The sequence below is a fragment of the Vulpes vulpes genome, chromosome 3 (assembly GCF_048418805.1).
Source record: "Vulpes vulpes isolate BD-2025 chromosome 3, VulVul3, whole genome shotgun sequence".
Taxonomy (NCBI): Eukaryota; Metazoa; Chordata; class Mammalia; order Carnivora; family Canidae; genus Vulpes; species Vulpes vulpes.
In genome coordinates, this window is record NC_132782.1 from 96,117,720 (window position 1) to 96,131,564 (window position 13,845).

Below are 13,845 nucleotides of genomic sequence, written 5' to 3' on the forward strand. Positions count from 1 at the left end.
AAAAAAGCCAACATTCTAAGACTTGAAATTCAGAAGGCTTTTACATACAGGTATCAAACTAACTGTCCTTTCTGGAGCTGAAGACCAAAACCACAACCAGCTCAAGGATTATTTCTGAAGTCACTTTTACAAAGAAGAAAAAATACAACCATAAAGAAAGAATAAAAGCAACCAAACAGAGTAATACATCCTATCAAACATTCTTGATTTTAAGGGGATAAAATAAAAGTCTGGAGACATCAATAGTACCTAGGAAATGAAGACTACTGGCCTTGTTACCTAATATTAATTATGCCACCTGCCAAAGTAGAGAAAACAAGAACATTCTGGGGGTGAGAGAACAGGTAAATATCAAGTAATCTGTATTACTGATAGAAAAATATGCCTAAAAATTTAATAGAAAAGTATTTAAAAAAATTTTTTTAAAGATTTTAGAGAGAGTGGACAAGCAAGCAGGAGTTGGTGGAAGGGGTAGTGGGAGAGGGAGAGAATCTCAAGTCGACCCCACACTGAGCGAAGAGCCTGACAGGGGGCTTGATCCCACAACCCTGAGATCATGATGTGAGCTGAAATCAAGAGCCGGATGCTTAACTGACTGAGCCATCCAGGAATCTGAGAAAAATACTTTTAAAAAACAAAGAAATGGGGCCACCTGGGTGGCTCAGCAGTTGAGCATCTGCCTTCGGCCCAGGGTGTGATCCTGGGGACCCGGGATCAAGTCCCATGTAGGGCTCCCTGCGTGGAGCCTAATTCTCCCTCTGCCTGTGCCTTTGCCTCTCAGTGTCTCTCATGAATAAATAAAAAAAATCTTAAAAAATAAAATAAATTAAAAACAATAAAAAACAAAGAAAGAATGACTAATTTTCAAATGTCAATTAAGTAAATGAAGAATGGGGTAGGAGGAAAAATATGACAGAGATCTAGACTGAAGAGAAAAAGTATTCACCTCTTCCTCTGTATTCTGCAGAGAACACTCCCAGAATGCATTCATTAAATTGCTATGTATGGGCAGCCCCGGTGGCACAGCGGTTTGGCGCCGCCTGCAGCCTGGGGTGTGATCCTGGAGACCCAGGATCGAGTCCCACTTCAGGCTCCCTGCATGGAGCCTGCTTCTCCCTCTGTCTGTGTCTCTGCCTCTCTGTGTGTCTATGAATAAGTAAATAAAATCTTTAAATAAATAAATAAATAAATAAATAAATAAATAAATTGCTATGTATATAGTAATAAAAATATTTGTTTAAGTGAATTACAGATGTGTGCAAAAGAAAACTGTATGCAATAAAATACAGTTAAAAATGATGATTGATACTAAGTTTAAAAAAGAAGACAAAATAAAACACAAAACCACTTTATTAACTGAAGTCAATCAAAAGCAAACAAGATTAGCAGGTTGCTTACAGGAAGCCTGCACCCGCTGCTCCATGACTACACACCAGGTTCTAGGCAACAAGGGAGAGCTGAGCTACCTTGTTCAGTCCTCTCAACAGTTCTGGGAGGTATAATTTCCTTTTGTAGATGTAAACACCATGGCTTAAGAAGTTTAGGTACTGGGATGGAATACCAAGTGTATCTGACTTCAAAACCTATGTTGCCCAAGGACTGTTGTATATTAAGACATGCCATCAGCCAGGACCTTGAGCACTGGACAACACATGAGGGATGGTAACGTCCACCACAGCAGTGCAAGGAAAGGGAGAGGTCATTTTTACAAAGAAACTCAGGCTTGGATACGCAAGGCAGACACGGGAAAATTCATTTTAACCTGAGAAGACAGAAAACCATATGGTGGAAATGTTTTGCTAGTTCTGTACATCTGATCTCTCCAGCCACTCCTTTCACCATGCACGGCTCCAGGATGCTGTCCTTGTTCTTCCTGGGCTCTGTCCCTCTGGGCAACTGTATCTCTGTCCATGACCTCAACATTCTGATGAGTACCAAACCTTATTCTAGCTCAGATTTTTCTTTGAGTGCTGGCCTCTATTCCTAATTTCTTACTGGGTATTGGGCAATCTCCCAAATACCAGGCCCAACAAGCCTAAAATCCATTCAGTATCTGTCCCACCAGGCCTCTGATTCCCACATTTACGCCCCCTGTTGCCCGCACAACCACACTCTCATGCTCCCACCCAACCAATGTTCCCTGCAAGCTGTCATGTTACCCATGCTTGCCCAAGGAGTTAGGTTACACAGCCAGCCCTCCTGTCCTTAATTCTAAGGCTCATTCTGGTGCACTCCTTCCACATCCATGGCCTTCTGTCTCATACTGCCTTGAGTCGTCTTTGCCCCTGGATAGCCACCACTTTCAAGTTTTAAATGACTTACAGCATAAAGTGGTCTGCGATTTGCTCCATACTTATTATCCTAGTTTTGCCTTCCTCCTTCCTCTTTGTCCCTTCACCTGTGACAGGCCCACACAACAGAACCCATCAGACTGTTCTGTTTTTGAACGTTTCAAATGCTACATACTGTTTTTGCTCCTCTTTCTCTACTTCTCTGTGTGATAAAGTGGAAGACTCGGCACAGCAGTCTCTGTGAAGCCCTTTCACACCTACCACACCCACCATTCCTCATTTCTGACTCAATCTTCCAATGGACTTCACATTATCATGCTATTTGTACCATCATATGGAATCATGTTCATAGTACTTATCACAGTGTACTAAAGTTCTTCACATACTTATTTTTTGCACCAATGAGTTCCTTCAGGGTATTTTTCCTCACATATACTCAACTGTGTGCATGCATGTCCATATGTACCTATATATTCACAGTCCTTGGAAAACAGAAGATATGTCATTAATACAGGTGAAATGATAATATTTGATAAGGTGAAAATGAGATTGAAAAAAAATTTTAATTGATGGGTGAGGAAAAAATAATATTGAATCTATAAATGATTTACACATAGCAATAAAATATATGAAGAAAATGTGCCATTAAACAAAAATGGCAGAATCAAATTCTGCTGGGAATTAATACCCTCATCATACTAAACTGACTAAATGTTAAGTATAACATTAGAACAAGAAAACTGCAAAAACCTAAATAACCATCAAAAGGGGAAGAATTTTTAAAACACAAATGTATATTTAATCTCTATTTTGTACAATAGCTATAATAAAGGTTAATTTTACTTTTCTTTTTTAACTAATTCAGTAACTAATAAAGCATTTTTCAGTAATGAGGAAACATTCTAAGAGGATTTGGCTATGAAAACAGACATTGAAAATAAAATAGGGGTGCCTGGGTGGCTCAGTCGGTTTAGCATCTGACTTTAGCTCAGGTCATGATCCTGGAGCCCTGAGATCCAGCCCCATGTCTGCTCAGCGGGGAGTCTGCTTCTCCTTCTCCTTCTGCCTGCTGCTCCCCCTGCTTGTGCTCTCTCTCTCTCTCAAATAAAATAAATAAAACCTTAAAAAAAAAAAAAAAAAAAGAATAAGCTAAGGGGGATGCCTGGGAGGCCCAGCAACTGAGCGCCTGCCTTTGGCCTGGGGCGTGTTGGAGTCCTGGGATCAAGTCCCACATCAGGCTCCCTGCATGGAGCCTGCTTCTCTCTCTGCCTATGTCTCTGCCTCTCTGTGTGTGTGTGTCTTCCATGAATAAATAAATAAAATCTTTAAAAAAAGAAAATAAGTTAAGAGGTACAAATTCCTAATAATAAATAAAATAAAGGTCTAGGGTTAGGGGGCACCTGGGTGGCTCAGTTGGTTAAGCCTCCAATTCTTGATCATGAGACTGAGCTGGGTGCTGGGGCTCTGTCATGGGTGTGGAGTCTGCTTAAGATTCTCTCTCTCTCTCTTTCTGCCCCTATCTATCCCACCCCCTCCTAAAAATAAATAATAAAGACAATAAAATAAAGGCCTATATTTAGTATTCTACATTTTTTGTATGTGTAACATGCAAAAATGTATTTCCTACCATGTTTGCTGGAGTTTTGATCCAAAGATGTGTTCACAGAAATGCTGTCCACTGTAGTCCACTTCCTTAGTCTTGACTGTGGCTCTTTAATACTGTTCATATCCATATTTACATTCAAGTTTGAGTTCAAGCCTAAAAATAAAATAATACTTTAATAGAAAAACCACTTTATAAACAATTTTTTTTTAAAGATTTTATTCATTCATGAGAGACACACAGAGAGAGGCAGAGACAGGCAGGGGGAGAAGCAGGCTCTCTGTGGGAAGTCCTGGTGCCCAGGACCTGGGATCACAACCCGAGCCAAAGGCAGACACTCAAGCACTGAGCCCCCCAGGGTGTCCTGAAAAACCACTTTATAAAACATAGCACGCTTTCCTTCTGATACCACAACTTCCATTTTCTAGAAAAACACACGTAACTAATCTGTTTTCAATCCTGTGAATGTGTCTTAATAAATATCACCCTGCAAATGTGGCATAGCCAAATGATTACAGACAAGGCAAGGCAGGCAGAACAGACTCTCTGGGCCCCCAGCCAAGGCTTGCAGAAACAACATTGAAAGAGCCGTGGCTACGTTATCAATGAAAGCAACAAATAGAAATCCTAAATAGCTATTCTAATATTCAATAACCCAATGTTTTCAAACCACAAAACTGTTAAAACTATAATTGCATTAACTGTGGAAAATTGTTTCTCCATATAATTTTGATTATTATTATTTTTTTAATTTTTATTTATTTATGATAGTCACAGAGAGAGAGAGAGAGGGGCAGAGACACAGGCAGAGGGAGAAGCAGGCTCCATGCACCGGGAGCCTGATGTGGGATTCGATCCCGGGTCTCCAGGATCGCGTCCCAGGCCAAAGGCAGGCGCCAAACCGCTGCGCCACCCAGGGATCCCTGATTATTTTTTTAAAAAAGATTTTATTTATTCATAAGAGACCAAGAGAGAGGCAGACACAGGCATGGGGAGAAGTAGGATCCTTGCAGGGAGCCTGATGCGGGACTCAATCCCAGGAACCTGAGATCACGCCCTGAGCTGAAGGCAGATGCTCAACCACTAAGCCACCCAGGTGTCCCTAATTTTGATTTTTACAATTTCTTGGTAAGAGATAATTATGGAAGCCAAATATTAAAGTTTATCTCTAATAAAATAGGTCTTTTATTTTTTTAAACAAGAATTATTTATTAGAGTGTGCACGTGGGGCGGCATGGAGGTGGGGGGGGGGTGGAGCACACACCCCACATGGGGCTCGATCTCACAGCTCTGAGGATCATGACCTGAGCTGAAACCAAGAGTCACACATTCAACCCACTGAGCCACCAGGCGTCCCTAAAATAGATCTCTTTAGCTATTTCCCAAGAGCACCATGCATGAAGAAATATGATCACTTTCAGTTGTTATCTTTTGCTTGTAAATAACAATTTTCAACTGGCTGACCAGAAAAAAGACACTGTCATTTAAAAGTAAAAATGTCTTGCTCTAACAACTATTCTTAAGGGTGAGGCACCCATGTCTCAGGGCGCAATTTCCTTGAACTTTGCTGATAACACACATCAGGTTCAGATATTCTCTTGGAATAAGGATGGAAATTTCAATCTTAAATATTCTGGTCAGAAAACTGACCGGTAAGCGAGGGTTTCTTAAGCATGACCCAGGGATCATCAACATCAGAATCATGTGAGATGCTGATTAAAAAAAGACTTTTTGGTGGGAGCCAGAATCTTTAACACATGGTCAGGTGGTTCTTATTCTAAGGTGTCAAAACAAATGTGTTTTTTTTTTTTTTTTTTTTTTTTAAGATTTTTATTCATGAGAGACACAGGGAGAGAGGCAGAGACACAGGCAGAGGGAGAAGCAAGCTCCCCACAAGGAGCCCAATGAGGGACTTGATCCCAGATCCTGGGATCATGCCCTGAACCGAAGGCAGACACTCAACGGCTGAGCCACCCAGGCATCCCCAAACAAATGGTTTTAAATACTGGGGTTTGATGACAGTCCATGTGATATGAGGTCAAACTTAAAAACTTTAATAATGTGAATTCTCTAATATCATCCCTATTTTTGCAAACAGCAATTACATTTGCCACTTCTCTGGACTCCTCAACTAGACCCAAGACCTGACAAATTTTTCTGTGAAGGTTCAGACAGTAACTATCTCAGGTCTGTGGCCACAAGGTCTGTGTCTCTATGCCTTTCTGTTGTAGCACAAAAAAGCAGCCACTGAAAATACATTAACAAAAGAGTACAGCTGTGTTCCAATAAAACTTTATTTACAAAACCAGCAGCTGGCCAAATCTGCTCTATAGGCTCTAGTCTGCCAATGCCTGATTTAGACAACCATACCATGTTTGTATGGGTTACAAGACTTCTTAACCAGGAAGAAGTAGCTCTTTCTCTCTCTCTCTTTTATATTCATTTGATTTTTTTTTAAAGGATTTTATTTATTCATGAGAGAGAGAGAGAGAGAGAGAGAGAGAGAGAGAGAGAGAGAGAAGCAGAGACACAGGCAGAGGGAGAAGCAGGCTCCATGCAGGAGCCCGATGTGGGACTTGATCCCGGGACTCAGGATCACGCCCTGCTATGAAGGCAGGCGCTAAACCGCTGAGCCACCCAGGGATTCCCTCTTTTATATTCATTTGAAACAGAGAGAGAGGGAGAGTGTGCATGCACGTGCAAGCAGACGCAGGGGGAGGAGCAGGAGTGAGGGAGGGGAAAGAATCTCAAGCAGACTCTGTGCTGAGTGCAGAGCCTGACAGGGGCTCAATCTCGCAATCCTGAGATCACGACCTGAGCCAGAACCAAAAGTCGGACTGATCTTCCCAGGCACCCCTAAAAGTATCTCTTGCCGTAAAGTCTATCAGAGCAGGAAATCCCATATTTAGAAACTTATCTCCTCATTGGCCCAATTTATATGTCCAGTATACAAACACGAGAGTCACCTCACAACCTCTCATTGTGCTGGAGTATTCTTTCACCACCGTACTACTGTCTCCAAGGTCACCTGGTCACCAACAAATGGCTTCTAAGGTATTCACCCACAGTGGTAACTGACAAGAGCCTGCTTCTGGAAACGTAAGGAGATTGCTAACAATCCCAAGGACTCAGAGTGCAACCTATGTCCTAGCTGAAGAGTCCATGGAATGCCAGGGAAGCCAAATCGTGCACAGTCCAGCCAGGGTGAAGCAACAGCAGGCCCCAGTCCCCTGCCCAAAGCTTAGAACATGCTAGATAACTGTCTGGGATAGCAACCAACCAAGCTGGTTTACAAGAAATCATTTTAAGGGAAAAGATAGGAAAAAAAGATGCAATGAAGAGGATGGGAACAATCAAGGTTCAAAACAGAATCAAAGACACAAGGAGAAAAGAGTCCTAAAGAAGGAGAAAACATCCAGGCCTGAAATTTCCCAAAGGAATAAAAGCCTGGGGTCAGAACAAAGAAAAAGACAAGGGACCAACTTTAGGGGTGACCAGGATGATCAGCTCACCTTGACTAGAAAGTCATATCAGAGATCATCCCTAAGGATGTAGGTGATGATCACAATTCCAGGGTCTTAAAGCACAGAAGTGACTGTTCCCAGCTGCTCCTACAGAGCAGCATGGCTCTGGGTGTCTCTGGCATACAGTTTCTGAGAACCTTTCCCATTCTGCTCTACGAGGAAACTTGAGAGCAACTTCATCTTTATTCTAACCCACTCTGAAGGGCAGGGAATTTTGGAGGCAGTGTCACTTTCTTGCACGGAGACAGGCCTTGCAAAACAAGAGTGCCAGCTGAACCCACAAGAACCAAGGCAGCTCTTGGAGAGGGAACAGACCCCAGGGCCAGCATGTTTTTCCCAATGGGACAGATCTCTGCTGCTTGGGGAGAAGACACAGTAAAAGCCTGTGGCCCCCGAGCATTAGCTGAATGCTCAGCCCCACGAGAAACCCACCTATCGGGAAGTTGCTGAAAGCATTTATTGGTGATGGCCCTTTCTGCAGCTCAGGTGTAGTGTGGGGCATGACATTCTCGAGGAAAGATTTCATGGCTGGCTGATGGAGTGGCTGCTGCTGAGATGGCGGGGTCTGCTGCTTCACCAACAGGCTGGGATCGAGTTGCCGGGACTGCTGCATCATCTGCTGCTGCACGCTAAGAGGTCGACCCTGGAAACAGCAAGATGTTGGGCAACAGTGGACAGATAGGATTCACAGCCAAATACTCCTCCTTGCTGCTGAATTCACCTCCTCCTCCTTGGCAGGAAGGGAATAATCACTATATACCAGTTAATATGACTCCCAAACAGGAAACTTAACTAACCACATATTTCATTCTATTTTAATAAAAGCATTTTGCATCTCATTACAATTCCACTGCAGTGAGTTCAGGTTAAACAAAGCCAGGGGAAGGATATGATCTACCTGCTGGTCTTGCTGCTGCCGGTTCCCAGAAGGCACGCTTCTCTGACTCTGCGCCCTTTGCTGCTGCGCTAACAATCTCTGGAGAGAAAGGGGTAAAAAGGCCATCAGTGTTGCAGCATCAAAGAGGTACGAGCTTCAGGTGACCACATGGGACACACACACCTACTGTGTGGCCTCATCTAGGGTAACCTCCTCCTGGGACTCCCTGGCCTCGAGCCGCTGTTGAATTCTGTTTCTCATTCAGTCGAAACTTGTACTTCACCAGGGACATTTTCCCTGATCACACCACCCTTCCCCTCTGCCATCCTGACCTGGCTGGGGGTGCTCTCAAAGCTCCTGCCCTTTGAGTTCATGATCCATCCTCAGTGATCCCCCTAAGCTCCCTGAGGGCAACTGCAGCCAGCTTTGTTTGTTACACTTCCCGCACACAAGAGAGGCTCAATAAATGTATACTGTATAAGGTCGTTACTCTACTTACCTGTAACTGGGAGATCTGAGAAAGCTGGTTTAGTTGGGATAGCTGGTTCAGCATGGCTACCTGTTGAGGGCCAAAGAGCGGATTCAGGCCACCGTTGTTTGGTGCATACTTCAGCAATGAAACTGGAACCTTAGGATCACAACGGCAAGTCAATAATGTTGATCATGTAACTCAAAACTAACTAAATGTATGGTATATTCTGTGCTGTCAATAGAGCAATTAAATCTGTGGACTATTACTTAGGAGGGTTGGTTATACTTGGTCTTCCTTTACTTTCTGATTCACATATACATTCCTGGGTTAACTGAAAGAGGATGGGGTGAATCTTAAACCAACCAATTTGCTTTGCTATTGGCCTCCTCCCCTCAAGAGGTTTTATGGAAGGTAATGGTCAATTTCAGGTTTCATTTAATGTGAACTCATTTTCTTCACCCTACTACGTCCTTCTGTAAGGACAGCTGACCCTGAATTAGCTGCATCTCAAAGACACCAACTGACCCAAGGATGAGTAATTAGTTACCTCATCCAAATATCAAGTTTTTTCAGGTCAATAGGAGAGAGTAGGGCAAGAGTGATTACCTGAGGGGAGAGTAATGGAGGAGGCACTTGAGCACGAAGATTAGGCTGAGATGAACTAAGAGGTTGTGCTGGAGGCTGCTGCATGCCCCGGGGTTGTGCTGCTGTGTTTCCAACACCAAACATACTGGGATTGCCATTCTATAAAAACCAAGCCAACAGCAACAGAATACCAGTGGGATTCTTTAGGGAGAGATGTCGCAATACCACACTGTATTATTGATTTAAACACAGTAACTACATGTAAGAGAGATCTCATTACTTATACAAATCATTCAACAGAGAGCCTAAAATACACACATGGACTTACCTGTCTAACAGAATTCAAGTTTTGCATACCCAGCCCTGCTATGGAGCCAAGGGCCTGGTTAGGTAGTGCACTATTTGAAGGGGGAAGCTTCATGCTTTGACTGGACATAAACTGCATGTTTTGGGATTCATCTGCTACAATGCCATCCTGAGTGGACAGACAGAAAGATGTGCAACACCAGCCAAGCAAACAAGCAGAAGGGAGAAATCATTGCAGGAACAGAAGAGAAGTCACGTGACATTGCAGCACCAACAGGAAACGGGTAGAAAACAGAAGAGATTAGTGTTAATTCTAAAGTACACAAAAAGAACCAGACACATTTTACGGGATTAAGAAGAAAATACAAATGCAATCCCTATGCTAAACTGAAACATAAAGAAGAGAATAAACTACAAATCCAGTAATAGTACCAGATTATATAGTACCTTATATTAAATGCTCTAAACCACCGATGAGAAAATTACGCTATTAAGTGTATTTATCAGCCACCGGGGTAAAACAAAACAAACAAATGACTTACCTTATCAAAGTAAGGGCTGCGCTCCATGGAAGACTCTTTGGAAATCTGAGGCCGAGAACCAGGGCCTTTCCCGACCGTTCGATTGTAATCACCAATATTTAGGCTATGTTTATCTATCTCCATTCGTTTGTCCTGTAACATTCCTAAGAAATACAGGAAACTATGTTACGTAGGAAGACAATCTCACTGATTCAGACAAATTTACACAGCAGCGAGCAAAACATTCACTTCCCCTGGGAGGACTTTTGCCTTGACAAGGACATGTAAAAAAATACATTCAATAAATCTTTTTATTTTTTAATTTTTTAAAATTTATTTATGATAGTCACACAGAGAGAGAGAGAGAGGCAGAGACATAGGCAGAGGGAGAAGCAGGCTCCATGCACCGGGAGCCCGACGTGGGATTCGATCCCGGGTCTCCAGGATCGCGCCCTGGGCCAAAGGCAGGCGTTAAACCGCTGCGCCACCCAGGGATCCCACATTCAATAAATCTTGCATTCCTCAGAAGTAAAGTTAGGTTTAGCAGATACTGCTATTTGAACCAATTAACTTGAAAACAGACCAGTAATGATGGTTAAGACTTTTTGGTCATCTTTAATTTGCTTAATAATAAAGAGATAGTTTCCAGTTACAAATAACTAAAACAGACACCACGACAAAGCACCATCTGATAGATACGTACTATGTGCCAGGTACTGTTTGAATTGTGTGTTCTAATTTAATGCTGGTAACGTTACTATTACTACCCCCATTAGCAAGCAGATGAGGAAACTGGAGACTAGACAGGTTCACATCATCCCCTCTCTCAGGTCTTCCTTTGTCCGTTAGGTCTTCCTTTGTCCGTTATTCTTCTCATTCTGACTTCTCTGCATCTTTATTTTATTTATTTATTTATTTTTAAATTTTTATTTATTTATGATAGTCACAGAGAGAGAGAGAGAGAGAGAGGCAGAGACATAGGCAGAGGGAGAAGCAGGCTCCATGCACCGGGAGCCTGATGTGGGATTCGATCCCGGGTCTCCAGGATCGCGCCCTGGGCCAAAGACAAGCGCCAAACCGCTGCGCCACCCAGGGATCCCTTCTCTGCATCTTTAAACTCAATTTCTTACCTACTGAATCCACTATTCCTATGTATTTCTTATCTCTAATAATGGCCACTTATTGATTTACTGTCTCTCGGCCCCAAATTCACCCTTTTCGACTGCTCAGTGAAAACACATCTGGACGCTTTACTTTTTACTTTTTTCTTGTGCCAGTTGGTGCCAAGACTTCATCAGTAGAGGGCGCTGGAGAGCCACTGCAGGAGGAGGTTCAACATGCTCATTCAGCAGCTTCCACTCTTGCAGCTAGCTCATGGTGCTCAGCAACACCCCCTGGCCAGAGTCTCCCAGCATTCCCACATACCTCCAAACTGCTTTGTAGCAGTGTCTTTAGTGAGACACCTCTCTACAAAAAGCTTTTCCCAGCACCTTAGAGGGCAGATTTCCAGCAAATTCCACCAGCACAGTGGCACAGCAACTTCTCTGGCATTCAGTGAGCCATGGAGGAGGCAGAGCCTAGTCCCCACAAGAACAGATCCCATATTCTGGATGTGAATTTGCTTTTCCTGCCCATAAAGCTTCTGCCATCCATGGTCTCACAGAAGGCCTCATTCTCACTCTACCGTGTCTGATCAAGGAACACACTCCATAGCAAAGGAAGGACACTAATGGGATCACGCCCATGGGATCAACTGCTCTGACCACATACATCATCACCCCAAAGTAGCTAGCCAAACTGATAAGATAGAACTGGTTACGAAGCAAGTTGAGAGTAGGGGTGGGGGGCAAGGATGTGCTTCTGGGGCATCTGGGGCACAGTCAGGTATTTGACGCTTGGTTTTGGCTTAGGTCATCATCTCAAGCTCCATACTGGGCTCTGTGCTCAGTGCGGAGTCCACTTGAGTTTCTCTCTCCTCCTGCCCCTCCTGCTAATGCTCTCTCTTTCTCTCTCTCTCTCAAATAAACAAACACATCTTAAAGGGGGGTGGGGAGGAATAAGCTTCTGCCTAACAAGACACAGTGTCTCCCACAACACCAGAATATAGAGGTCTGGGAATCAAAAGGTGAGAGCTGGAGTAGCTTCTCTATTAAGATGTCTCTCAGAATTCTTACTTTCTGCTCTGGCAACTCTGTAGGTTTGGAGATCACAATCCTCAAGAAAAAAAATGCTTTCTTTCATCACACATCAGTCAGCTGAATTAGAAGATGAACAGAGCACCTGGACATTTTATCTTTCTTGTGCCACTGAGCCACCAGGCAAAAAGGGACTTGTCTATTGGCTGGAGTGATTTTTTTTTTTTTTTAAGATTTTATTTATTTATTCATGAGAGACACAGAGAGAAAGGCAGAGACACAGGCAGAGGGAGAAGCAGGCTCCATGCAGTGAGTCTGATGTGGGACTCGACCCCGGGTCTCCAGGATCACACCCTGGGCTGAAGGTGGCGCTAAACCGCTGAGCCACCCCGGTTGCCCAGAGTGATTGCTTCTGATCACCAAGGGGAAATGGGTTTTGTAATACAGAATGAAGGCTCTGAGGACTCTGAAACCCAGGGGATTCACTGGGAGGTGCTCCTTAGTATTTCTGAGCCTTTACTAACCTAGTAAAGGTTAATGAGAAACCACAGCAATCAAGAAAAGGAGATGATTAAGGGCTAAGACTCTCTGGGAACAACAGTTTGCGTGACTCGACCAGCAAAGGACCCCAGGGTGCTGAGGTGCTGGCTGAGAGTGGGGCAGTATGCAATGGGTGCTGCAAGAAAGAAGCCATGGATATCAACCACAGCTTGTGACCAATGACAGAAACAAGGGCAGAAAGAGCTCTGCGTGTTTCTTATGGCTTGTTACATGAGTGTAGTCGTCTCTATAGGCTGACCACTTACTTCCTTCTCTTTCCCATTTTTATTTTATTCACAAGCTGTGGAGAGTTAACTTTACAACTTAGTCTTTCAGTTTCAACTGTGACTGACTTGAAGTGGTAATAGCATAGCCAATGATAAATGCAATGACTCTTGGGGCTGTGTCGGTCTCCTCAGTTCGGTTGGAGGGCAGACTTCCTCACTTTTGGGAAAGAAAGCTGTACCTCGTTGATAAGAAAGACAGGGGTGCCTAGCCACTGCAATGGAATATAAGTGCATGTAGAAGTGTGCATATTGAAGATGGGTAGTCAAGGGGTGGGTGGGAGTCTGTACCAATCATCTACCCACTGCTTCTCAGCTCTAAATTCACCTTTGACTGGCCTAGAAAAAAAAAAAAACAAAAACAAAACAGATCTGGACCCTTTACATATTTTTCCCTTTGCCAGCTGACACTGAAGCTTTGTCGGCAGAGGATGCAGGAGACACCGCCACAAGACAGACTGTCTCCCAGGTCCGGATGCTCTCTCTTGCAGCATGGGCAGCTGACCCAGCTGCAGGCCCTTGCCGGGCTCACCCTTCCCCCCAGCAGCTGCCTTGGCAGTTTTGTAGTAGAGCACAAGTGAGACACCTTCCCAGAAGATGCATCTCCTGCAGTTCCATGGGGTGGCATCACAGTGACGTCTCTGCCATGCGATGAGCAGAGGGCCAGGTCCAGGAGTTGGGATCTCAGCCCTGGCATCATATGCCCT

At 43.7% G+C, this 13,845-nt stretch overlaps 1 protein-coding gene across 50 annotated transcripts in view; it reads right to left on the reverse strand.

Moving 5' to 3' along the window:
* The window catches only part of TNRC6A (trinucleotide repeat containing adaptor 6A), a 207,413-nt gene that overhangs the window by 18,205 nt on the left and 175,363 nt on the right, over positions 1-13,845 (reverse strand). For 19 of the 50 annotated variants that reach the window (XR_012000600.1, XR_012000604.1, XM_072753629.1 and 16 more), the window contains 7 exons: positions 10,201-10,343; positions 9,681-9,827; positions 9,374-9,511; positions 8,795-8,923; positions 8,317-8,394; positions 7,851-8,061; positions 3,919-4,050 (listed from right to left, as the gene is read on the reverse strand). Coding sequence is in view for 45 of the 50 variants with exons in the window: in XM_072753629.1 (XP_072609730.1) it covers positions 3,919-4,050; positions 7,851-8,061; positions 8,317-8,394; positions 8,795-8,923; positions 9,374-9,511; positions 9,681-9,827; positions 10,201-10,343 (978 nt within the window). In the remaining 5 variants the exon portion in view is untranslated. The remainder of the gene's footprint in view (positions 1-3,918; positions 4,051-7,850; positions 8,062-8,316; positions 8,395-8,794; positions 8,924-9,373; positions 9,512-9,680; positions 9,828-10,200; positions 10,344-13,845) is intronic. The other 31 variants (XR_012000601.1, XR_012000603.1, XM_072753650.1 and 28 more) reach the window with 3 other exon arrangements.